Source organism: Sander lucioperca, chromosome 11, assembly GCF_008315115.2.
Source record: "Sander lucioperca isolate FBNREF2018 chromosome 11, SLUC_FBN_1.2, whole genome shotgun sequence".
NCBI lineage: Eukaryota > Metazoa > Chordata > Actinopteri > Perciformes > Percidae > Sander > Sander lucioperca.
Genome location: NC_050183.1, coordinates 20,650,799 through 20,677,958, shown reverse-complemented (window position 1 = coordinate 20,677,958; position 27,160 = coordinate 20,650,799). Strand labels below are relative to the sequence as shown.

General features: G+C 39.5%; 1 protein-coding gene across 1 annotated transcript in view; it reads right to left on the bottom strand.

Moving 5' to 3' along the window:
• LOC116039157 (glypican-1-like) overlaps positions 1-26,323 on the bottom strand; it is a 41,274-nt gene extending 14,951 nt beyond the window's left edge. The window contains exon 1 of the mRNA XM_031283956.2: positions 25,580-26,323. Within this exon, the coding sequence (XP_031139816.1) occupies positions 25,580-25,730 (151 nt within the window). The 5' untranslated portion in view covers positions 25,731-26,323. The remainder of the gene's footprint in view (positions 1-25,579) is intronic.
• Between the last annotated feature and the right edge of the window lie 837 nt (positions 26,324-27,160).

The window sequence follows — 27,160 nt, the reverse complement described above, 5'->3', positions numbered from 1 at the left end:
CGGAAAGGGGGGAGGGGACTAAGAAGTTGTCGAGGTTCACATTTTTTGGCTAAGTCCTGGATCTTCGCAATCCTACCTACGGCACCTTTAACTTGTGATGGCTTTTGCTGGTCCTGACTGTCAGTTTGGTCACCACTGCTGTAAAGGACCGATTATTTCTTCAACTGATCTAAAAGCATAAAATTCCCAACATTGGAGTAACAAGGTTTTCATATGACAATGACACATTACCAGAGCTGTGAAGAAGTAATCAGACACTTTTACAAAACCCTGCTTCTATATTACTAATCCAAAAATAATGAAGTACTTTCAAAGGAACCAGTATTTAATATGAGTACTTGGATACTAGTGTGTACTGTTTTGTTAATTCTTTACTTTTACTTAATTTTACTTTTACTTATATTAGAGTACAGGATTTGAGTGCCTCTCACACCACTGCATTAATAATTCATTTGAATCCTTTTATAAATAGTTACCAGCCAGAAAAGCACTCTGTACATTAAATACAGTACACTTGATTTAAATATAGCAACCATGTTTGTTTTCAGTCATGCATTTGATACATTCATCTGACATGTCACTAGTAAGTATAGCTGTGAAATAAATGTACCTGTAGTGGAATAAAAAGCACAATGAAGTATAAAGTAGCATACAATCTATATAGTCAAGTACAGTGGAAGTACCTCAAATATGTACAGTGCAGTACTTGAGTAAATGTACTTAGTTACATTCAACTACTGCCCCTCTCTTCTTTCAAAATATCAAAATAAAGGCTGAGTAACTTTTTCAACCTTTAAATGTGCAAAGTTGTGTCAGCACAGGACAAAATGTTTGTTTGGCCAGAAGTGAAACACAGAAACTGCAACTCAACCCTAGTCATGACACACCCAACCTGAACCTGCATTTACTCTAATCTTGAAAATATGAAAATGTACAATAGGAGGCTAGAAAATGTCCTATCCTTATGGGGATACTCCCATGGGAGACACAGTCTGCCAGACAGCCTAGAAAGCAGTCTGCAGCATCAGTCTCTTGACAGACTCTGTGTGTGTGTGTGTGTGTGTGTGTGTGTGTGTGTGTGTGTGTGTGTGTGTGTGTGTGTGTGTGTGTGTGTGTGTGTGTGTGTGTGTGTGTTTGTGTGTGGGTGCCCACGCCTGGAAAGGTTAAGGGTAAGGAAGTGCCCTACAGCTGTTTGCATCACTGCTCTCCTTCCTTTTAACAGGTCCTATGTGTGTGTGTGTGTGTGTGTGTGTGTGTGTGTGTGTGTGTGTGTGTGTGTGTGTGTGTGTGTGTGTGTGTATGTGGGTTGGGGGCAGAATTTGTCTACCAGGGTAAGTGGAGCAGAAGAAGAGATGCCTTAATCATCACCCCTCCATGAATCTTTCATTGGCACTGGCTGGTGTGTGTGTATGTGTGTGTGTGTGTGTGTGTGTGTGTGTGTGTGTGTGTGTGTGTGTGTGTGTGTGTTTGTCTGACTGGCAACAATAGTACAGGAGTACTTTTTTTCTTGCATCTTTTGGGGATATTTTAAGAATTTTTTGCTTCATCACAAATAGGCCTACAAGAGCACAAGAGGAAGTGAACAATGAAGGTCTAGAGTTGTGAGGAGTGCAGGTCTGTCATTCTGAGGTGAGACACTTTACTCCTCTGAACCCAACACCATCAAACTAAATCACTTCCTGCTAATCACACCTGCTCTCAACTGAGCTGTGTGTGTGTGTGTGTGTGTGTGTGTGTGTGTGTGTGTGTGTGTGTGTGTGTGTGTGTGTGTGTAACGGCGTCCTCACACGTTAGCTGTGAATTTTCACACGACTACCACAATCCTGTCAATCTAGTTTACAGAGAGAACTACTGCATCACCTCCACCTCTTTGTGTTTATTTGTTATTATGATTTGTATAGGTGGAGGAAAATGTCGATTCAACTAAGAATTACCAGTTTTATCTTTTTTTGCTATTGATTTACAGAATCCAAAAATGTATTTTTGTACATTGTTAATGACTTTAAGTTAGCGGATCAAAAAATGTGGCAAATGAGGGCACACGGTGCACACCCCAGAGTCATCTTGTAGTTAATCTTCAAAGTTTGAGGCCATTTTGGATTTAATTACTTAATAATTAGCTTTGCAAGACGAAGGTGAAGTATTTTGTGAATATAGAGTACATTATTGATCCCAAAGTGGAATCGCAGCCAGCCAACAGCAGCCAATTCACACATAAGAATCGCAAAACAAACAACATAAGGACACTCAAAGAGGTAGATAATAAATAAGTAATAACACCGCTTGTATGTGTGCCTGTGTAGTGGTGTGTGGTGAGAGTGTGTGTAGATATATATATATATAGACAGATAGATAGATAGATAGATAGATAGATCGATTTTTATTGATCCCAGAAATGGGAAATTACAGTGTTACAGCAGCAACATATCTGTGTGTGTGTGTGTGTGTGTGGTGTGTGTGTGTGTGTGTGTGTGTGTGTGTGTGTGCATGGTCAAAAACTGTATGTGCTTCCAGGTTACACCTGAGGAACCAAAGATCGGTTCGTATTTATTCCAAGGGCACAAGTTGGCTCTTACATAAATTTTGACAGAGGACAGGATTCGACTCAAGGCCCAATTTATAATTAATTAAAAAAATGATCAATATCCAACTGACAAACAGTGAAGATGGGGCCTGAAGGGTCAGGGGCCTGGTTGGTAATTCAGCCTTGGTGCTTCTCAATATAACACCAGCCCTAAAATTTCAGTCAACTGCTGCTGTGGAAAACGCCTGTTTTCACCAATATGTCAAAAAATGGTGTGATGAATAGCCACAGTATGATTATAGATTATATTTCAAATTTCAGCTTGCCTTAAATCAATACCTCTGACACATTCTCCCCAAAATGGAGCATTATAAGTTAAGGAAGAGAGGAGATGAGAGTTGGGACACAGCTGAGATCTGAGGTATCAATCAATGTCGTTTTCTTTGATCAGGTCACCTCTCTGAAAACGTCGGGCAGAATAAGGACAGACTCCTCTGCTGGTGTTTAAAACCACACCATTAGTGTTACACATGTGGGCCAGAGACAGCAGACAGCATCTTTGCGCACTCATGTGCTGCAGCTAATGTTAGCATTTAGTTGTTGGTTTGCTTACCAACCTAGACGACGCAGGGCGTTTACCACGGACACATATGCTTTACTGCATTCCTGGGCTGCTGGGTAATGGAAGCAGCTGGCATCCTGCTATAAAAACTTAATTTACTTGAAAAAGACAGAACTGAGCACAGTGGTGAGACACCAGCACATGTTCGAAAAGCAAGCTTGCAAACATGCTAATACATGCAGATGGATGCATTACAGAAGTTGAAAAGACCAGGAGGTCCAACAAAGTGCAGGTTATTGTTGAAGGAAATTAGGTTATGCATAACTTAGGGGTGTTCATTTTAATCACAGTACATATATTACTTGCATAATGTGTATGTTTACTTTAATCCTGAGAGACTATGAAGCAGATATGATCATAAAGTAAATAGACAAAGAGAGGAAAAAAGATCATCCTGGAGGAACACTAGATGTCTCTCATATCCATAATAATAATAATAATAATAATAATAATAATAAGCTTTATTTGTATAGCACCTTTCATACACAGAGTGCAGCTCAAAGTGCTTTACATTCGGAACATTTAACACAATAATAGAGAATAAAATAGTAATAAAAATAAAAATTATACAACTCGAGGCTAGCGCATCATGTTGTTGGAGAAAAGTCAATCAATAAATTTGCCAAAAATAAACCCAACTCACAATATTCTTCAACATTAGTAACAATGTCTAGGTTGTTTTGAAATTGAAATACAAGAAAGCTTATTGTGAAAGACACTAGCCTGAACGGCAGGCTGGAGCATTCCTGTTCTTGTGTGATAATGTATCTTCTATTACAAAGAAATGTGGTGAGAAGTCTAAATGGTAAAATGCAGCTGGTGGGAAAGAATGAGAGAAGATAAGAAATTACCCTGGGTGAACTCATAAAGAACCTGTTGCTGGCTGCAGTTATGTACAGTAGTGTGTGTTCATTTTAAAGTGTTCTGTTTACCAGACCAGAATTTGGTGTTTGGTCCGAGTTCAAATGAGCTTTCACACCAACCCAAACCAACCGGACTATCTGACGAAATACACCATGAGTCATTTAAAACAGACCAAACAGGTCTCAGGTGTGAAAGCACCCTCTGTGTTCGGTTCCTACAAATCTATTAGTAGTTATTTATTTCAGGCTGTTCTCATGAACTATACGTACATATAGCTACAAAAAGTTAATCACGTGATGCCGGCCTCTGTAGCCCGCATCACATTACCAGATCTGAGGAGAGGAGAGGAGAGGAGAGGAGAGGAGAGGCAGTGTGAAAAGCTTCATACAGAGGTGGGCAGATGTGATGACTCGTTCAAATGTGGTTAATGACACACTTTTTCTCTCGGAAGGCATTCATGGTGTTGCACTTAGTGGTAAACAGGAAAGGTGGCCGACAGTTTTAACCTTCTAAGAGGCCTTCAAAGAAATGATTACCAGAAAAAACAACTGTTCTTCCTCTCGAGTTCTAAAACGGAAATTGTTTAAGATACAGCAGAATTACAAGAGCACAGAAACACACACAGTTAATGCACAATAAATAGAGCATTAGTTTCTGCCCGGCAGTGATCAGATAGACTCCCTCTGGACTATCACCAAGAAGCGTGATAGTGTGTGTCTATTTTTTTCGACTGGGGCTTTTATTTTTATCTTTACAGTTTCAAATGACGAGTTGAAGTGCAGAAGGGAAAAAAGGCACATTGACAACTGAATTCAATACAACCCCATAGTCATGCCACCAGGACTCTTTACCCCGGTGTTGCCCCTGCTTATATTTGTCAGATACTTAAAACGGGGATATACTGTACTTGCTTTTAACAATGCATTTGCATGATGGCTGCCTCACGTATCCTACATTCGCTTGGAGCGTTGGTTGTGCACGTCCTCAGAAATTAACGCTACATGTCCGCAAGGTGCAATAGTCATATAACCATGAACGGTAGGGGCAGTGCAGAAAGAAACATTGTCACTGCATGCTTGATTTAGGGGCTACATACAAATTACTATGGCGGCGCTGTTGTTTATTGTTTACATCATGTACATTTCGGAAATTCTATATGATCTGAGTTCTCTGGTGTGCCAAAAGCAAGTTCATCTCCGGCGTTCAAGCCCCTTCTTTGGTGCATGTGTGCAAAATCCAAAGTTGTTGGCAAAACGAAGTAAAAGATGGAGTATAAGATATCTCTTCAGTTCAGTGGCGGTTAAACATCTGCAGCGGAGGTATGAAGATTTTGACTACCTTTTTATTGCTTCCTAGAGGGAACCTGAGCAGCAGAAAGGCATTTCCTCCAGCTCCGTAAACAATGACGAAACTTGAGAGTGTGCAGCTACAGAAGAGTAACAGTAACATAAATAACTAATCTAACTTAAAAACCTCTTGTCTAATCATTGCCCACTCATATTTTATACATTTATGAGTGCATGAAAGGTCAGCTGGGCTGTTATCCAGTAAAATACTGCTTTATAGTATTATAATCATCATAACAATCAACTCGGAGTGCTCCTTAGTTTGACCACAGCCTTCTATTTTTGGCCACTGCTTTCTCTTACATTTTACCAGCAGCTCAGGGACTCAAACCAACAACCTTATGGCCTCGATCTGCTTTCTTTAAAATCTGAGTCAAGGATGTAGTCAAGGCAAAATCCACTTTAAACTCAGATTACCCTGCTTATTATTTGTTAGACTTGCATTAATCCTGATTCTTTAGTATTGATTATGTGGAAATGTCTGATGTAATATTTATGGGTATAAAAATTAATTTAATGATGGCTATTGGGCCAAGTAGAGATCACAGTTTCCCACAGCCCTCCTGGAGCTAAATTTTGCATTAGAGAAACTGCAGAACCTTGTTCTGCTGCGGGGTATTTTTTGCACTTAATCTTTGATGAATCCATTTAATTCGAAACTTGTTTTTGGTTTTTCCTGCAGACATTTAATAGCTTACACTGGTCGCCATGGAGACCACATCAAGACAACATTGCTTAGCCATTCATTTCCTTTTTCCATCAAAAGCATCTGGCTCTCACTTTCTTCTCTCTGTCACACCCTCCTGCTCTGTCTCCCTTTTTATTCGCTGCATTCCTTGTGGCAGGACCAACATACCTGAGCCCGTCTCAACAAGTGAGCCAACAATCAGCGCACGTGCCAAGCAGGTGAACAGGTACCCTGCACCGCACTGCAGGCGGACAGGAAGCCATCCAGCCACGCTGCAAAAAGCTGCTGAATCTTAACCACTCAGTTAACGGACACTTCCGAGGTGATGTGCTTTCTGCCTGTTGTTGCTAAGAAACATCTATAATCCAAAACTACGCTCAGACATCTTTAACTTAAGCAGAAATAAATTGAAACTCAAATCACACTCCCATCCAGCCAAACTTTCAATAAGCCAAGTCAAATACACTGTAGGTTTGGCAACACCCACATGTAATCAAAGACAGGACATTGTTGATACATCCATTAATTTAAACACTTAACAGCAGCTGTCTGCTACCTACCTACCTCTGTTTGACACTCATAATTAATCATTTTCTTGTTTTTTGTTAGTGTTATGGTGCCGTGCTGCCGGCTATATGAGACACAGGAATAGTTATAGTATAGTGGTTTGGCTTCTGGTTACATAATCTGATAAAATGCATGTTTAATAATGTTCGTGGAAAGATGTTTGCTCTACAAGTTGTTTATCTATGCTACATGACATGACAAGCTGATTATACTGATTTTGAACCAGCATTCATCATTGACTGGACTGTTTGCAGAAATATCAAACCTTTTCGAAGAGAATGTGAGATAGATAGACCTCCTGTGGCTGAGCTCAAGTGGATTGTTTTAGAGTGCAATAAACTGACCTGATCTTAGTTTAGTATAGTTAAAACTATACCTTAAGACCCATCAAACATGAGTGTAGGTGTATTATTGCAGGTAACAATAGCAATCATTACACTTCACTCTTCACTTTACTTCACAATAGGCTTTTTTTTTTGCTTCATCCTTACATCAGAACACCTTGTCGCTACTTTTTGAATTACTTTAATGACTTGCGGTTTTTGGTTTGAATCCTCAACATCTTACAGTGGTTAAGTTCAGTCAGTTTATCTCCTAATAATTCAATCATAAACCACTATATATACACAACATAAAAAGACATCTTTACAGGGTAAGATTATTACTGCTAAATACAAAAGGGTACATTTCCAACACTGTATGGGAGCTTATGAGAACACACACACACACACACACACACACACACACACACACACACACACACACACACACACACACACACACAAACACACACACACACACACACACACACACACACACACACACACACACACACCCCTCCCCTTGTGGCCTTGATAAGGTGGATCAGGGTCACCAGACATACAATTAAGAAGATCAGGTCACTGTATTTCATAATACCAGCTTTTATCCATCTACACACGCACGCACGCATGCACACACACACACACACACACACACACACACACACACACACACACACACACACACACACACACACACACACACACACACAGATACACCTACACACATCACAAACACAAACACACACACTTACACACAAACACACACAAAGGTAGGGAGACATTTAATGTTACTTACACAGACATAATACCCTGAGGCTTAGGTTACGCTGAAAGGAATGTGCACACAAGACAATCTCTGATCTTTCTAAGACACACACACACACACACACACACACACACACACACACACACACACCACAGTTTTTACTAATATGTGCTATAAAGCTATTAACACTTATGTTTTTGGTGTTTTAGAAACTGTGGAACACTGCTACTAAAAAAAATTAACATCCTCACTCATCCCCCGATGTTTTCAATCCAGGCCTGACTCCAAAACAGCCTGATTTTGCTATTATAACTTTAATCATAACTAAGTATCTACATGGCAAAACTTTGCTTAGAAATTAAAGTATTTTTTGTACCATGAAAAATACAAGATTGATTTAGTTTTATCTGAGAAACTCAAGCAATGTTTCCAATATCTGGGATTGTCGAGGCATCTAGCAGATTAAATGAGACGTGTAAATCCAATTACACTCTCAGCCACAAAAGTGCTCCATCACACATATAACCTGCACCAACACTGCAGACTAATCTTCCACATAGGTGGAACAGTATGCACTGAAGCTGAATCAGCACACTGTAAAGCATAACTGAAGTCTCTCAAATGACTAGTTTCCAGATGTTAGACCGTTGCTCAACCTGTTTCAGCTGCTGACAAAGGAATAGAATTGGAGTTTGACAAACAGCTCTTCTGTAGGGAGGAGCATTACTCTTGTCCATAGAATGAAACAATTACTCTAAATGATAATTCCAGTTTATCAAAACATCAGTCACATTTTCATCATTTATATCAGAAATTAAAGTTAATTGCGGTGAATTGGACATGCGGCAACATTGCTAAACAAAAGTCAGTCCACCAATAAGTTAGTCTCTATATTAGTCAAATTGATTTGGTAGAGAAAACAAAAGCAATCTTATTAATCCGTTCAAGTGATGTTGGCTACAATATGTTGGCTCCCTGGTTTGTGTGTCTAAAAATTGATTTTCAAAACTGATAAAAAAAAAAAAAAAAGGCTGAGGCTGTACTTAGACACAGCATAGCTGTGAGCTTAATACATCCTAACATGCTAATATTTTGCTGGTATAATTTTTGTTTGTAACGCTAACTGATAGATGAAAAAGGCAGAGAATCGCAAAGTTATTAGTATTTATCCTGGAAGGGTTATGTGGATATGTGCACCAAATTCAGTCAAATAGTTGTTGACATTTCACTCAAAACTAAAAATGTCAACCTCCTGATGGCGCTTTAGACGAAGATTCAGGGGATGACCAAAGTCAGCAGGATTCATCCTGTGGGGATTATGACTGGACAAAAGTTCATGGCAATCTATTTAATAGTTGTTGAGAGATTTCAGTCTGAACTGTCTGGACCAACATGGTGACTCAACCATCAGACCTACATTGCCCTCCCTAGAGCCACACCACCAGCTGGCTGAAAACAATAAAATAAAATAATATTGATTCCTTACGACAGAACGAGTGTTTGAGTCTAAAATACATTGTTGGTCATAATTATCATTAAAGTTATCCATGTTTAATATCATTCAACATCCTATATGATGGAATTAACAAGACAGACTTACAAACAGATCACGTGACAACAAGACAGCCCTTTGCACATCTTTTACTTAAATATCTCCTCGCTCTGTGGTCTATTTTGCCTTTCTTTGAATTCTTCTCCTCAAATCAGTTTCTATCGCTTCTTATTCCATCCCTCCACTTCCTCTGTCACTTTCATCCACCCAATACCCTTTTTCTTTCTTATCTCCCGCTGAGATGAAAGTTTGTCATAGGAAGTGACCTCGTACCTTGTTACCGCGGTAACAGTCTGTCTCATAGTAACTGATCTGACCTCTGACCCTCGAAGCTGTAAGGACAGGCACATACATACAGTACAGTGCACATGTACAGTACGTGATACATGCAGAGCAACAATCATATGTTATACTGTGATCACATTACAAATAAAATGTAAAATCAGTGTTAGAAGATGTAACTACCACACACACACACACACACACACACACACACACACACACACACACACACACACACACACACACACACACACACACATGCCCTGAGTCTGCCCCAGCTCTGCCATCACAGACCACATCAAAGCGGCTTATTGCTGAGCAGTAAAAGTGGCGCACTGGTTTGAATTTATTCCCTTCAGTCAGACGTTTATTCGCTGCTTCCCTTTCTTAATGAGCGTTTTGCAATAACCCTGTCACTTACTGCGGCAAATTACTGCTACTAAATGAGGGGCTGATGGTGCGACTGTGTGCATGCGTGTGTGTGTGTGTGTGTGTGTGTGTGTGTGTGTGTGTGTGTGTGTGTGTGTGTGTGTGTGTGTGTATATGTGTGTTTCCATCTCACACTCTGTTAAGGGCACCTGTATGTGATTTAACGTTCCACATGGCCTTCCTCCCAAAGTACACTTTTACCTTTTTACTATCCACTGAAAAGTGAGGGGGGGAGAGGAGGAGAGAGATACACAGCTGTAATGATGAAAGAGGAGAGAGATGGCGGGATGAGAAGGCAATAAAATAGAAATGAAAGGAGAGGGAGAAAAAGGGGGAAATGAAGTAAATTAGAAAGCTGTAATCTACTCCTTTAAGTGTCTAATAAATCTCTAGCTTACATATGTTCTCCGTGATTTTGTGATTTAAAGTCAGACTCCTCTTTTTTTTTGCTGATATATTCACAGTTTCTTACAAATGACTGCACAATTGATTGACACTTCATTGAACATGATTCTCCATCATCACCAAAAAATGACCTCCAGTGCAGTTTTGTGACAGTTCATCACAATTTCCCCACAGCAAGCAGAGCTATTCAAAGCTCTGGTCAACATGCAGATCAATGTGGCTGCTTGTCTTGCAGCTTACAGTATATCAATATTTGCATGTGTACTGCAAATGCTGCAAAAGTATCTTGTAAATGCAAACTGTACTCAAAGTCAAGGTGAAATGATTAGTCGATATTTTAATGATTGACTAATCTTAAGTCTCTCTCTTAACAAACATCCCCTGCTTCCTGCGTCTCCAATGTGAGTGTTTGCTGCTTTGTTTTGTCTTATGTGATCATAAACTGTATATTCTTGGGGTTTGAACCGTTGGTTTATCATACCAAGTGAGATGAAAACACCATCTTAACAGTTTGTCAGGAAAAGTGTCGAAAAAACCCCGACCAAAACGTTGAAAAAGTTTTAATTTTAAATTTTGACCCAGAAAAACAAAACGTTGCATGGTCGACGGGAAGACAACCCAAGGGTTAAATCGAGAAAATAATCATTGGTTTAATTTATAATGAAAATACGCCTTAATTGAACAAGACTACGAGTTTACAGCTACACTAGCAGCTCGGTGAAGCTGTACCTGGGCACAGTGGTGTTTGAGCTAAATGCTAACATCAGCATGCTAATAACCACTTACATTCCCCTGTTTTGCTCATTCTTTATACAACACATTAACTATGGTCAACAGATGAAATACCGTATTTATTGGTCCCCCAATATAGGCATGTTTAATGAGAAAAAACAAACATGCATCACCAAGGAATGAAAATGTAATTGCTGATGGTTTAAGGTCTTAAGACCAGGCTTGTAAAAATAAAATAAAAAGGGAATGAAAGGGTAAGAAATTAGAGAACGTGAGTTAAAAAATACCTCGTAAAGAGGCAGAGAGAGAAGGAAAGGGAGGTGTAGTGTAACAGTGTTTTTGGGGTAAACCTTTCCTTACTTTATATTATTACTGAACTAAAAATACCGCACCACTGCACAGTCCAGCCCTGTCTGCTGCCCAGCGAGTGTGTGTGTGTGTGTGTGTGTGTGTGTGTGTGTGTGTGTGTGTGTGTGTGTGTGCATGTGTATGTGTTCACATGGCACCAACTTCACCGTATAATACCATAATTCTATGTCATTTCTGGGAGTAGTTAAAGGCTCTTAAACTAACTACTACTTTTACTCCCCTTCACTGGGTCTTTAAAAGTGCCAACTGGTGTGTGGCACACTGCAGAGATTCTATGTCTGACGGTGCACGTTTGTGCAAGTATGTGGATAATTTTGTTAAAGGCGAAGATTAAGTGAGCTATCTTTGACTGCTGGGATTATCCCTTATTTACAGTTGAACGTAAACAGGTGATTGTGTCTCCCTGTGACAAATGAAAAGAAGACTTAAGTAAGAAATAATGACAGTTTCTGCAAACGTTAAAATGCTAAGGGTCAAACAGACAGAAACAAATATGGAATAACTCAAAGAGAGAGAGAGAGAGAGAGAGAGAGTGTTATTCCCTCTGTGGTAAAGTCAGTGCATTAGCTGTGAACTGTTAACACATAGATTAACAGGTCAGGATTAGCTGGAGATTAGACATCAGTCTCTAATCTAAACGCACAGTGTGGTGGTGATGGGAAGGTAGTGAACAAGAAGTGGGAGGTCACAGATCGAGGTCTGCCGCTTCCAGGTCAAGTCTTCAATGTCAGAACTGCGGTGAACAAACTGAAAGAATGTGGCACTCGCTGCCTGATTAGAGCTGCTGGGTGAACAACAGACACATGCTTTTGGACTGAAGAACTGAAGGAGCTGGACAGAAATGTGATCTGAAGTTTGACTAAAGAAATAATAACATTCTGAACACATATTTGAAACTGAGTTGTATGATGTAATACTGTACACACAAACACACACACACACTGAAATTTACAAAGTGAAACTAGCTGCTGTTCATGAGAAACATCATCACTATGCTATAGCTCTCATGCGGTTGTTAAAGAAGGGGTAATATGGTAAACAAGTATTTATATACAAGAATTTATGCAGTTAGAAACAATATTAAAGTGCTGATTACAAGTGTTCCTCGCTACTTGCCAATTTTTTACTGCAATGAAATTGCACCATTCAAACGAGCTGCCACTTGGTGCAATGTCACAGCAGGAAAAATTCAAGATAAGTGGCATCTCCGGTTACTTTTCTAATTTGGGGTCTGATGCTGCTAGATGTGATCCTTCAACCCTATCCACAGAACAGAATGGGATATGATTCTAAAAATAAATAAAAAATGGCAACATTTGTAAAATTCTTGCTTTCCACAATATCTGTACATGGCAACTCTCTGGCTAAGGTTAGGGAAAGATCATGTTTATGGGCAATAAACTGTGGTTAAGGTCTGAAACAGGACACCAACTAGTTTCTTCTGCATGTGAATCTGATGTGCTACATGCTAATCCACCACCCCGACCTCCACACTCTTACTATTCGCTACAGTATATCTTGGGCAGGCTCCTTCCTGCATTGATAAAGTTGGCATTGGACGTAAATCATGAAGTGCAGAATTATACTGAATAGCTACCTAATGAACCACAAACATCCTGTTTTATTTATGGTTAGAATGGTGCTTTGGAAACCAACTGGTGTACAAAAACATCATCACTAATGTGCTTTAAAGATATAGGGCAGTTGCACCAATTAAAAAAAAAAAAGCCATGGAAGGATTTTAAATGTTCAGCTGATAGTCAATGATTGTTTTACTGCTGTATAACATGACTACATATATTTTGCAATGAAAATGTCTGACAAGGTCCAAAAGAAAAGTTAGGAAAATGGAAAGAAGCTATTTAAATTCTATAAGGAGCACTTCTTCTGCCTGGTAGTCTATTCACAGAAATTCATTATTATGTCTCCCATGGTACCTTTGAGCAAGGCTTTGTAAGTACTGTGCTGGATCTGCAGCACAAAATCTGGTACATTTTGAAAAACTCATACGGACACCCTGGTGTATCGTCAGGATATAACGCACAATGTGTCTTCAAAATGTTATGAGCCATGGAGCTGTTTTTATGCAGTTTGCCACCTCTATCAAATAAACCTCTGTCACTCCGGATGGCAAACTATCTAATAAAGTAGAAATGCCATAACAATAACACAAAAAAATAACATGAAATAGCTTTTGAGTTGACACTCAGGAGGTTAGAACAATAAGTATAAGGGAGACTTAGCCTGTATGCAGCACAGTAAGGCTCATAGAAAGACAAACAGCATGGAATTTGGATTTTCACAGAAACATGTCTAATTATAGGCCTCTATCTGAGCCTCGCATGCACACACAGACACACATAAAACATGAAAACACGCAAACACACACTGTGATGGATTCTTTCTTCATATGCAGCATTTGGTCTCACTTCCTCCATTTACTAACCACACCTCTCATGATATCCCAGGGGAAGTGACAAGCAGCAAAAGAGCTAACACTTGGATTCAGGTGAAAGCTACAGCATGATTCCTTATTGATCTGGTCTTTTAAATACACTCCTCAACATTAAAATCAATCATCTATTCACTCCACTAACATGTAATGTATCAAACAGAATCACTGCCCTCGGTTGCTATTGGAAACTAGTGCCAAGTCTGTTTGTTTTACCTTGTAGAGCCATGACAGATACAACTGCCACAGTCACTCTCAATAAGATCCGCCTGTGATAATACTCTCTACCGGTCGGTGATTCTATCAGTGCTCCGGGTGTACATGCATGTGTGGTCGTGAACTCTCAGTTAGGACACAAACATCCTCTATTCTACAAAATACCTGAGATGCTTTATATTTCCTTCTACAGAGACTGTTCAAGCTATAAAACGGATAAAAACCCTGCTGGGGTTTGAGGAAAATACTTACAAACTATGTGATTAGCTGTAGTAATGTGTCCCCTGTTGACTGTACAGTACATTGAACAAATTTACTCATTCAACCCGCTGTCTAATATGACAGTGACATATTTCTGGCTGCAAAGTGAATACAAATTATCATGTGATAACATTATATCTTTTGGTAATTTTTATGTTTTTACTTGATAAATTACATCTCCCTTTATTGATTTCATGCAGCCCATCAGAAGTCTCAGTCCTAATTAGTTCACTTTCAATTAACCTTGTACAGTAGCAGCAGTGTTGATGTTTCTATGAAAAACCTCAAAAGCATTGATGCTCATCTGATGTTATTAAGTTATCAACGTTATTTGCATTCTTCACAAACAATCTCGACAGTAGTTGACTTTTGCTTTGTTGATCTGGAAGCTGATATATAGCACTTAGTTGCTGCAATAAATCCTACTATCATAAAGGCCATAATGTTCATGTTTTAGAAAGGTGTTGATTCAACTTTATGGTCATTTTGGAGGCTGTAAAATGATTCTGGAGGCTGGTGAACCCTATTGCATTATATTGATTTGCTCAAGAGCAAAGCTCACATATCTAGTTTGAAGGAGAAACACACCTACTTTTTTTATTTAAAGATTATTTCTTGGGCATTTTTAGGCCTTTATTGTCATAGGACAGATGAAGACATGAAAGGGGATAGAGAGGGGGAATGGCATGTAGCAAAGGGCCAAAGGGTGGAATCAAACCCGCAGCCGCTGCGTCGAGGAGTAAACCTTTATATATGGGCGCCTGCTCTACCAGGTGAGCTACCTAGGTGCCCAAACACACCTACTTTTAATCATTACGAAAGACGCAACAACGACCTTTTCAAAAAGGTGTTTGAGGGAATGAAAGAAGGAGACTTTGTTTACACGGTCGAAGTTGGCCACCGATGAAAAAATCCTATTTTGTAAACTGCATGTAAATGAGAATATTATTGGAATATTAGCTTTCATTAGCCATGTAAACAGCTTTGTATGAATACTGTCTTTTTTGGAATAAGGGCAAAAACCGGAATATTTTGTGCATGTAAACGTAGTCACTGTAAATTCTCTAATACGTCTGTCCATAGATAACCCACTGAGGAGACTGCACTCGTGTCCTTCCCTGAAAATACAAACCACAATGCATGACAGTTAATATGCAGAGCTGCGAGCTGTGAGCTGAAACGCAGAGTGAACACACTCAGCCAACACCTCTCATCCACTCCTGTTGTTTCTATTCACTGTCATACGAAGTAATTAAAAATGCGTCAACTTCCATTTAAGTGCAACTGAAAGCTTGTGAAAGCATGGTAAGTTACTATACATCTTCTTTAGTATTGTACTATATTACTTAATTTAACTGAGATTATTATTTTTTTAATCAGATGAAGATAATGTCAATTAAAATGCACAGGAAAAATGACAATACTACCTTGTTTTAACTCTTTGCTAAACTTAAATTAATCATTTTTTATTTTCATTATAAAGGATTCTGCTGAATCTTTGGTCTGCAAAATGTTGAAGATGAAGAAAACCAGCAAATTTTGGAAACTGTAAGTAGTACATGGTTTAACTACGAAATCAATGTATCAACTACTCGTTTCAGCTCCTATTGAATGAGCATGCTATTTGATTACATTGTTCAGTATAGTTAATGTAACTGAAGAATCAGCTCAGAAGCCACCAGTATAACCAGTTCTGCACCAGTTCATTTCACCATGTAAATGCCTGTTATACAACAGCACCAATACATTTCCCTCCCTTCAATCCAGAAATACATACAGTGTGTGCGCGCGCACACACACACACACACACACACACACACACACAAAGTGTATTGGGTCCAATGAAGCATACTGTATGTATGAAGAGCATTGACTCATAAAGCAACCGAGCAACCACCAAGTCCACCACATCAGACAAACAGCGCATCTTTTCATCAGGAAAACAGATGGACGCTCGACTCCCAGAGAGGGGGAGAAGGATAAGAGGAGGAGGAGGGCTGGGACAAGGAGGAGGACAAAAGTAAAAATAGCGGCTGATAAGAAGGAGGAAGTAAACATTAAAGGGAGGAGCGAGAACAAGGAGAGGAGTGAACTAGAGTGGGGGGAGAAAGAAGCAGAGGGAAAGAAAGACAGAGGTTATCGAGAAACAATGCTGGTTTGTACCACATTGATTTTAGGTGCAAAGATTGATGTCAAGGCATCGAACGGTTTGTGCTTTTGCTCCTCAGTTCTTTTTCTTCTCCCCCAGCTACCACTCCTATTATACGTGATCACCATGGGGATGCATGACCCATGCATTTATCACTTTTACTTGATTATAGGTTGGCAATGGAGGAATCTAATCTATTGGGCCTTTACCCACATTCATTCTGGATAATAGCTTTGGGTTCATATGTAGAATGTAGTGTGCATTATTAATGTGGCTGCATTATATCAACAAGCTTCAACGACCCTCCTCCTCCAAGCCGCGGTGAAGAAAGGTCCAGCAAAGCGAGACTAATAGTGCAATCCATTTACCTTGGAACTCCGAGCTGGGAATGACGTCACACCCGAGTTGAATGCGTCCCATTTACAAGTCGGATTTTCATTGTTTTCATTAGCTCTAGCCCGGTTAGCCATTGTTAGCAATACCAGTTGATTACAACGCATTACGCCGTTTTTTGTGCATACAAACAGCGTAACAACATGTCCACTGATAGAAGTTGAACATGCCTGTGTGAACGACTGATTTAGTGAGACACTAATAAAAACGTTATGTTACTACAGCTTTCACAACTGTTGATACAGGGGGCAGCCATGTTGGATTTTGAACTCGGGCTACTGCAAGGTTGTCCGAGTTCCGAGCTCGGAAAATCCGAGTTCCGAGTACAAATGGAACACACTATTAGCTCCTAGCTAGCTAGCTACCTAGCTAAATAAATGTTAGCTCATTATACTAGTTAGTCCAAGTATTATAAGTATGATAAGAAAAAAAGACCAGACTGTTATTTTGTTCTAATCATGTTCGGCTGTTTAACATTTAGCCTTTACTATTTTCAAAGAGTATGGTTTCACTTTTAACCCTTGTGTTGTCTTCCATCAACCATGCATTTGCCGGTTGAAAACTGAAAATCAACACTTCTTCTGACGTTTTCGACTTTTTCTTAAACACTTTTGGCGCTTTTTCAATGTTTTTGGCGCTTTTATGACGTTTAACGCTTCTTTTCACTACCATGTATGCTACATAAACCAGTAAGTAAACCACTAACACCAACTTACTACCACTAGTTTTACACTTATTTTTGGAATTTATGGTCAATAAACGTCATTTATAGAAAACTATACCTAATTCTTGAGTTACAAAAGCATAAATTATGAATTATTTAGACTAATGTTAAAGGAAGGATCATCATAGAAGGGTACATGTCAACGTTCAGTCGGGATACTGTTTAGAAACATTTCCATTTTTTTTTTCAAATGCTAAAAAATGAAATAAAACACCCTAAAATTCAATGAAAGTGGAGATCCGATATTTTGTTGTACTTGCGAAGCCGTTGTGTGGAATCATCCATGTTATTTTTGGGTAATCAAAATTAGGTAGTTAAAAAGAAACCCATATTTCTGATATAGAAAATTTTAAAACGGGTCAAATTTGACCCAAAGACAACACAAGGGTTAATGTTACAAGAAAACGCCTAACCAATGAGGACTTACCAATGTGTTTGCCGACTGTAACATGCCGGAAACTTACCCAAATCCATTAAATAAAGACCATTCAGAGCTGCTAATGTCTAAACAGTAATAAATTCAGGACCAGCTTCCACACAATAAAGAAATACTACACAGTAGATCTATGTGCTAGTCGAACGGGGCTTTTTTTGACATAGGCCTACCCTGTAACCCCATAAACCTATGTTGTTAGTTAACCATGTGCTCTTTTGCCTATGAAGTAACGCTTGGTTAGTCTATAAGCAGTAATCAGTAAGCCACACAACATGCTAACATTTGCAGCGTACATCAGAACAGATAAACACACTTAAGCCATTTTTTATGCATTTCCTCTTTTGTTTTTAGGTTAGAAAAGACAACAAAATCATCCTCAAGACTGTCATGTCAAGAAATTCATCCGTGCCAAGTTAAACTATGATTGGTAAATGGCTGTTTGGTGGAAATGTTTATTAGCGTATGGTCAGTTTTGCGACACAAGAATCAGAATCAGTAGACTATCAAGCCATTGTAACAACATCCATCCCATGTCAATGAAGAAGAGATGACAGGACAGAGCCTTCTCCCTCTTTCCGTCTGATCTCCTCTCCTCACACCCTCTTCTCCTCCTCACCTCTATCTCTTTGTGGCTCTCTCTTATGTCGCTGCATCAGACATCATTAAAGATTCACAGCTCTGCTTTTAACAGATCCAGATCTTGCAACACCCCCTCTATCTCACACGTACAAAAACAGGCAACCCTGCATTCAAAGATCTGATCCTGACTAGGAAAACAATCCAGAGATGGAAGCAGGAATAAGACGAGAATTCCCCCAGAACAGGGGCTCTTCAATCTTTCTCATCGCAGAGACCCAAGGCTGGTAAATTTAGCGTTTTCCACTCAGGGAGAAACATTCCCCTGCACTCCTGTGTCATTGTCACTCTGGAGGGTGTTAGTGTATCGACCAGGGAGAGAGTTCCTCATATTTTGCCTGGGGTGGTCATATTTGCACCTGGAAAGACCTAATTGGTAATTTGGATGAATGAATTTGGACCTCATTCATATGGATGCCTTTTTTGCACCTTGGCGGCCGTTAGGAGGAATAGGCCTATAGGGACGATCAAATTTTATCAGAGTATAAAGAGATTGTGTGTGTGTGTGTGTGTGTGTGTGTGTGTGTGTGTGTGTGTGTGTGTGTGTGTGTGTACATGTGTGTTTGTGGACTGGGTATTCAGCGTTCCACTTGGTGGCGTGTGCTGTGAGTGCCTGAGTGAGCATGTGATGTGTGACAGATGACGGACAGTATCAATTTCCACTCTCTCACACACAAACACTCACACACACAAGGGTTTCACAGACACTGTTGCAGCAGGTGATCTATTGATGCTGGCTTAAATTCACACATGCATTTTTTTCTTGGGCTTTGTAGTATTGCAGTATTCTCATATGTAATGTAAACTTAAAAATACATAGAAAGGAAATGTTCTTCAGACACTCTTAGGCATGGGAACGTTTGATTAAAACGCAGACCGTTTTTGACCTTACAGGTTTTTCATCAGAGCAGAAATAGTAAAAAAAAGAAAATATATGATTATTACATGATTATGCATGCTAAATCCCATATAAAATCAATCAAAGTGAAAGTCTAATTAAAGGTTTTTAAAGCAATAAACTGTTCTACTGTTACACAATACATCAGAAGTACTCATGTGTAAGTGAAAAACGTCCGTAACTAATTTAGTTTTTAAGTGCAGCTAGCTTTGTATTATTAATTTGGTGATGTTTCAACCCAACACAGTTTTTTCTCAGGCAAATACACACCAAATCACTACAAAATATATTTGGATGAGGAAGATCAGCATAAAACTTGCTAACAAAAACTATGTTTCCACAGTACTCTCATTGATGTTTTTGTATCTAACACTTACCCCATTGAGGTTCTGTGAATGTGCATGAGTATTCTGATTTGGATATAAGAAACATTCATATAATATTTGCATAACAATGGAAATGTAGGATAATTTGCATTTTTATTGCAAATTTACTGAAAATTCTGTAAAAATGTGCACTTAATTTGAATGGAAACTTGACTAATGAATGATAATACTGAATTATTCCTCAGCCCCTGGTAAGTGTATCTAAAGAAAGGGCATTGACATTGTGTAAATGTAAATGAATGGAGGCTCCTATAGTTGACTCAGCGTTGTTAAAGAGTTATTGACTGGTAACTTAACCTGTAATGTATCATAATCTGCAGGTAATCTAACCGAAAACACAGTGTATCATGTTAAACTCTGTCATTCGAACACACATCCTTCCTATGTTCTTTCAAACAAGCAACATTGTGACAAATACTCAGTATGTAGCCTACATAACACACACAGGCGTCAAAATTCAATACCTCCCAATACAGAATATGAAATGTGCAGGATATACAGTATAGTCCCTCTCTGTTTCCGAGTGACATACGATCACATGGGTGTGTGCTGTCCTGCACAGACAGCGCATGTGTGAATGAAACTAAATGTCTTCCCTGGAGAAGGTGTTGGCTTTCACTGACTTTTAAACACACATACGTGAACACACACACACACACACACACACCCTATAGAACGAGCTAGTCTTTATATTGACCAGGTACAATGTGTGTGAGTTAAAAACGCTCGCAGGCACAAAGACAGACAGGCAGACAGCAGGAAAGACAACTTCCATTCACATGGTGTTAAACCTATAGGACAATAGGTGTGAGAAGAATAGGCTCTTTTTTTTTACTTTGTGCAGGAATTAAGAGCATCTGCTTGTCAAATTACACACTGGTTACTTTGGAGTTATAATATCCACTTACAAATACAGGTCTCACACCCTGTTTACACCTGATAATAACATGCATGTCATCTAGATCTGATATACACCTGGCATAAAATTGTGTTTCATCTTTTCTTTCGCTTGCAGTTGACTGTATATTTAGATTATACACTTCTTCTTTTTTAATGCATGCTTGCAAATTTCAAAGCTGAGCTTCTACGTTGGTTTAGCAAAAACATGAAAGAGACAGATTGAGAATTTTGATTACTTTACACCATGCAGCAACTTGGTATGATGTTTAAATGAAGCTATAGCAGGGGTGGCCAACCAGTTAGGTATAAAGAGCCACAAAAAAAAACGCACCATAGCAAAAAGCCACACAAAACATGCACGTCCACACTACAACAGCAACAGTGTCTTCCAGATCTAATGACAGTCATTATACATAGCAGTTTTCATAGTTTTTTTTCTCACTTAGATTGACTCAGTGGGAAATCTGACAGTCTTTGTTATCCACAGTCCTTTTCAGGTCTTGCTTGAACTCGATTGTGGCCACTCGAAGAACTCTCTCACTCATTTGTCACTAAAGGGGCTTTCAAACAATCTGATTCAGCAGTGAAAGGGTTAACGAGGAAGGTGATCTGTGGCCCCTGTTTTTCCTCAGGTTGCAGAATCTGTCCTCAAAACTCTGCTGCATTATTTTCCATTTTAAAATAATTGGCAAATGTATTGGCAGATGCATTCAAATGTGTGTTTTTTTTACTTATCTGAAATACTGTATGTTTCAGAAAAGTTAAAAACAACAATCAACCAATGACACAGCCCCCAGCCACACAGTAAGAGCCTCACAGGAGCAGGCAAAGAGCCGCAGGTTCGCCACCCCTGAGCTATAGCATTCGCTCAGTCAAGAAGACTATACTTTTGCATGCTTAGGCCTTCTTTATTTCTCACGCATCTGCATTTATTCTTTACACATATGCTCACTCATTATTCCTTGCTGTCCTGTCCACACCTGTCCATTATCCTATCAGCTGCTCTCATCAGCTGGTCACATCAGCTGATCTCATCTATCCAATAGCTCAGCAACACACCTCCATTGTAAGCCAATCAGTTTGCTGCTGCCTGTGTTTGAATATGATTCTCTCCTTGCTACAGTACATTCATGCTGTTGTTATGCACGCGGTACGTTCACGGCTGTTACACTATTAAAATCTTCTCTGTTGTTGTCAGCTGTCATTTCAGTAAAAATAATCGCAAATGGCAATGCGCCCCTCCACGTCCCCATCACCTCCAGTCTTCGCAGATAATTCATGTCCATCAGCTCCATCAGCCTTATCAGAATCATCAGCCTCCACGACCATCACCAGTGTTTGGACTCCATAGGGGGATTTATCTTGCTGCTGCTCAGGGCCGACGCCCCCCCCGATTACAAATCTCCCGGTAGAGTCTAAGCGTCAAAGACTTTCTACCAAGATTTAAATATCACATATCATCTTTTATAATAAACATTCATCTTAACTTCATTCACTTGTCTCTCCTGATTGATCAAGTTAGTAGTAGTTACAGTTGCCAGAATTCACCCACGGAAATCTAAATGTTTGTTTATTAGAAGAAGAAATGTACTTACAATAACAAAATTCCTGCCTACAATTGTGTTACGTTTTACTAATTTTCAATGCACTTTTGTGTTGACATTGTATCACTTATTTGTGGGGCTGTTTAAATGACAGACAAATATGTCTGACTGACACCAGAAGCACAACTAGAGAGTAAAGGACTTTGTATCAAACATCAATACTGTTTGACTTCAGAACAAAATTTGTCCATCTAAACTACAGTAGAAACTGAAAGCTAACATTGAATGCTTGGTATTTAAACACTAGTGAGATGTTTGTCATGTTCTTTTACTTTATGAAAGGGTTTGTATTTTTTTCAAACTACGACATCGAAGGAAATTTCAAACAATACCCATCACTAACCAGGAGTATCCTGTATGTGAGGGGTTTGTCACCCAGTGGTGTCAGTAAACTTCCCTCCCACTATTGTGCTCTGCAGATAATGCTAATCTTGAACTGCTAGTGAGTGATTAGATTTTTTTATAACTTATAACTACTGTAACCAATGAGGTAAGACCCCCCCCTTAGGAGACCCGTCCAATCAGTATCAATATGTAGTTAGAAGGACAGATTCACACATTCATAGACATTAACATTAAGTAAAATTTAATTTGTTTCGTGGTGATTTTGTGAATAACCTTACTGATAATTTTAAATACAGAGTCTTATATTCGAAAAAAAAAAAAGACACATTCCCGTTATCTTATCCTTTATATCTTCTTAAATTCATCCAGCATTACTCTGTCCGTCAGTTTTAAGATCTTCCTAAATTCATCCAGCATTACTCTGTCTGTCACTTTTAAGACCTTTTATAAGTTCTTACTGGCATCAAACCTGAATGTTTTTATAATCAGGTAAGTTTGAACCTTTGGAGACAGTGAAGAGAAAAGAAATACAAAAAGCTCACGGTGGTTGAAAATGCAAACACTGTAACAATGAAGTATAGCTGTATCATCCGAACAATATATAGGCCTATTCCTCCTAATGGCCGTCAAGGTGCAAAAAAGGCATCCATATGAATGAGGTCCAAATTCATTCATCCAAATTACCAATTAGGTCTTTCCAGGTGCAAACATGACCACCCCAGGCAAAATATGAGGAACTCTCTCCCTGGTCAATACACTAACACCCTCCAGAGTGACAATGACACAGGAGTGCAGGGGAATGTTTCTCCCTGAGTGAAAAACGCTAAATTTACCAGCCTTGGGTCTCTGCGATGAGAAAGATTGAAGAGCCCCTGTTCTGGGGGAATTCTGCTGCCAGTCGCCATCTTTCTGTTCCTATCTGGTTGTCAGTTTTAATGGGTTCTTGGAAGGAAGAACTCTTGCTCAAATAACTAGAGCAGATCAAGGTCCAAGTGACTTAAAAGCATTGTGTTTTTCATCTGTCTATAAAAGATGAGTTTTTAATGGAAAGGGAGAAAGAGAGTCGTGCCGGGTCCGACAGAGACCTTGTGTGACTCACTTGCTCTGTCTCTGTCAACCCACCTCACTGTCTCTCTTTTTTCTTTTTCTGTCTGTTTCTGTCTCCACCTGTCTTTGGCTCAGCCTTGTCTTGTTTGTTGGTCTCTATTTCACTCACACACACACACACCCACACACACAAACTCACATACACACATCCAATATTAATAACTCACCCGCCCATTCAAGACTTTTTCATTGACACAACATGAAATGACCTTCAGATCACACACACTGAACACATATACGCACAACTCAATCTCACCTCTCTCTTATCTCCTCCTCTTCTGTACATCTTTAGGTGAAATACGGGGTGAAACAGAGAGTCGTGATTGCCTTAAAGGTGAAACCAACTCAATTTCCACAATTCCCACTTTCCTCAAAGCAGGGACAGTTTAATCAGTATGTGCGAAGAGTGGCGACCAGAGAGACGAGATACAGGGACTTAGATGTGTGATTTCTGTTTGACTGTTTCTGTTTGAGTGCTGAGCTGATTGGTTAATTGACTAGCGGGGCATTTAACTGATTGATCAAATGCAATATTGCTTGAATGTTTGGATGGATGACTGACTGACAAGAGAGGGTACCAGGGTTAAACAAAAGAATACAATAACCATCCCAAATCTCTCCGACTTTGTTACAGCAGGTAATGCTGTGAGCCTGCTGAGCTGTACTTGTTATTGAATAGTGCCCCAGGCTAGCCTAAATTATTAGGTTATGCAAATGGACAGCACATTTCAGCATCTACTGAGTGTCACACACACACACACACACACACACACACACACACACACACACACACACACCACACCTGCAGTCCAGAGCAGAGCAGACAATGAAAAATGCCCCAGAACACAATGCTGCTATCCAACATGGAGTTACAGCCACAAGCAGAAAGCAAATCTATATTCTCCTCAGTAGTTTATATTAAAAGCTGTTAACACCTGCAGCAAAACCAAACAGTAAATGCCCTGAATAGACCATAATAGCGCCACAAGACACATCGCTTACACCCACCTGCAATCCTGTCTTCAACAGACAATGCCCCAGAAAGGACTATAATAGAGATGTGTAGGAGAGTCTATAGACTGGGAAACACCTCAGTTCGGATGGGTGCATTGCTCAGTGAAGGAAATGGATAATAGGAGTGTATAAAGAGGCTGGAGAATTGCACAAAATGCATAAACTGAGATGTAGACTACTATCATAAGCACACTGCCTTTTAAAACAAGTCAATGCAACTTAAAACTTGGCTAAACAAGATGCAGGTGCAGATCTATTCACAATGCATAAACAAAGCATTTCATCCTTATGAAAAAAATAATTTTAGTATTTGTATTTTAAGGCATTATTGCAATACCAATATGACAAACACACTGTAAATCATATAGGCTATAGTTACTGTTGCTATAGGATATATTAGAAATCCCACATAATAAGGTGATGTCAGAGAGATCTCATATCATTAGCCTACATCCTAGTAGCCATTTGAGCAAGCCATGCAGTTATTTCATGTCTTAATCATAATTATAAAAACAGACTTAGCCTAATAAGTGCTGTAAAGTGCATGAAATGTTGTGTTTTTGTTGTTGTAAATTTCCCCAAAACTCACCGGAGATCTCCGTCTGAGGTACCTCTACTAGAGTGAACCCTTTCCCGGTGTAGAACTGCCGCAGGTCGGAGCAGCTTCGGTCCGCCCCGGCCACCGGGCCCGCCGCTGCAGACAGACACAGCAACACACAGAGAAACACCGGGGGACGCATCTTCTGAATTGTAGTCCTTTTCTTTCTTACAGTCAGTCAGAAAATCCTAAAGATGTCTGGTCCTAGTGAATCAAGCAGGAGTTGTTCGAAGTCCCCTGTCTTCAATGTGTTGTTGCTATTTTTTTTATTTTTTAAAGAGTTTTCAGTCCGTCAGCAGAAGCCGTGTTCCCCGTTCAAACTGCACACGGACAACCTGGCGATAGAAGGAGGCACCCGTGGCGGGCAAGTCCTGCAGGGTGTTTCTGCTCGGGAAGAGAACTGCGACGCGCGGCTGTAGGTGTCAGGTACACGCCGCTGCTCCTCCTCTTCCAGCGCTGCTGGCTGTGAGCTGCAGAGATGTCAGAGACAAAAGAGAGGAAAGGAGAGATAGAGAGTGTGCAGGTGTCGGTCAGTCAAACTCGGTGTAGATCCACGCGCAGACTACCCGTTCATGATTATGGAAATCAGCCGGCTTAAAGGCAACACGAGCTAAATCCGTTGTTTAAAATAAGGTTTCAGACAGAAGGAGAACTGTCCTGTAAATCCCTCTTTCCAGGCTTTGGGACAATGAAATGAGTGTTTAAGGGAGTGTGCGGGAGAGAGTGTAGATGTTCTCTCTCTCTCTTTGTGTGTGTGTGTGTGTGTGTGTGTGTGTGTGTGTGTGTGTGTGTGTGTGTCTTCTGCTGCAAGGACCAGGGGCTAAACAGCGCCACCTGCAGGTCCCACGGAAGGCGTATAAGAATGAGATTTCAGGGAATACCCATCAAAAAAGCATCATATTTAATCTCATTAATTGTAAAATGACAAAGTACACCGTGGTTTCATTATTTCTACACACAATCCTCAAAATGAAGGATTAAAATTATAATAAATCACAAATTAGTAAAAGTTGCCATTTGTATAAAATCCAATAGGGGTTGAATCCTAATGTATTGGTATTCTTTGCATGACAAACTAGTTTTCAGCCAGAAATCTGTGTACGAATGTGTGTTAAGCAATTTAAATAGAAAATGAATGGAAGACCTTTCAGATGATTTGGTATAGATAGGCCTACATACATAAAACACATCTTCAACCGTGTATAATTTAAAAGAATGATACAAAGTAGCCTTCTTCACATACGGAAATCATTTCAGCAATAAAAGCAGGCAAATAAAAAAAGTACAGTGAGTGAAATAGAATAAACTATGATGAAAAGCACTAAATAAACAAATATAATAGATATTAGAACTTAACTGTAGGCACATGACATTAATAAAAGTCTCTTTTAAAAGATTAGTTTTGATACAAAATATGTTTGTCAGGAATTTGGAATGCTAAAGGGATCCTGAGTGAATCATTGTTCTACCACAGTGTTCAGTCGGCCTGCAGCATTAAAACAGCAGTCAAATCTTTTACCACAGAAACTCGTGACAATGATATCGAGGTCAGGATTTAAGGTTCAAGGGTAC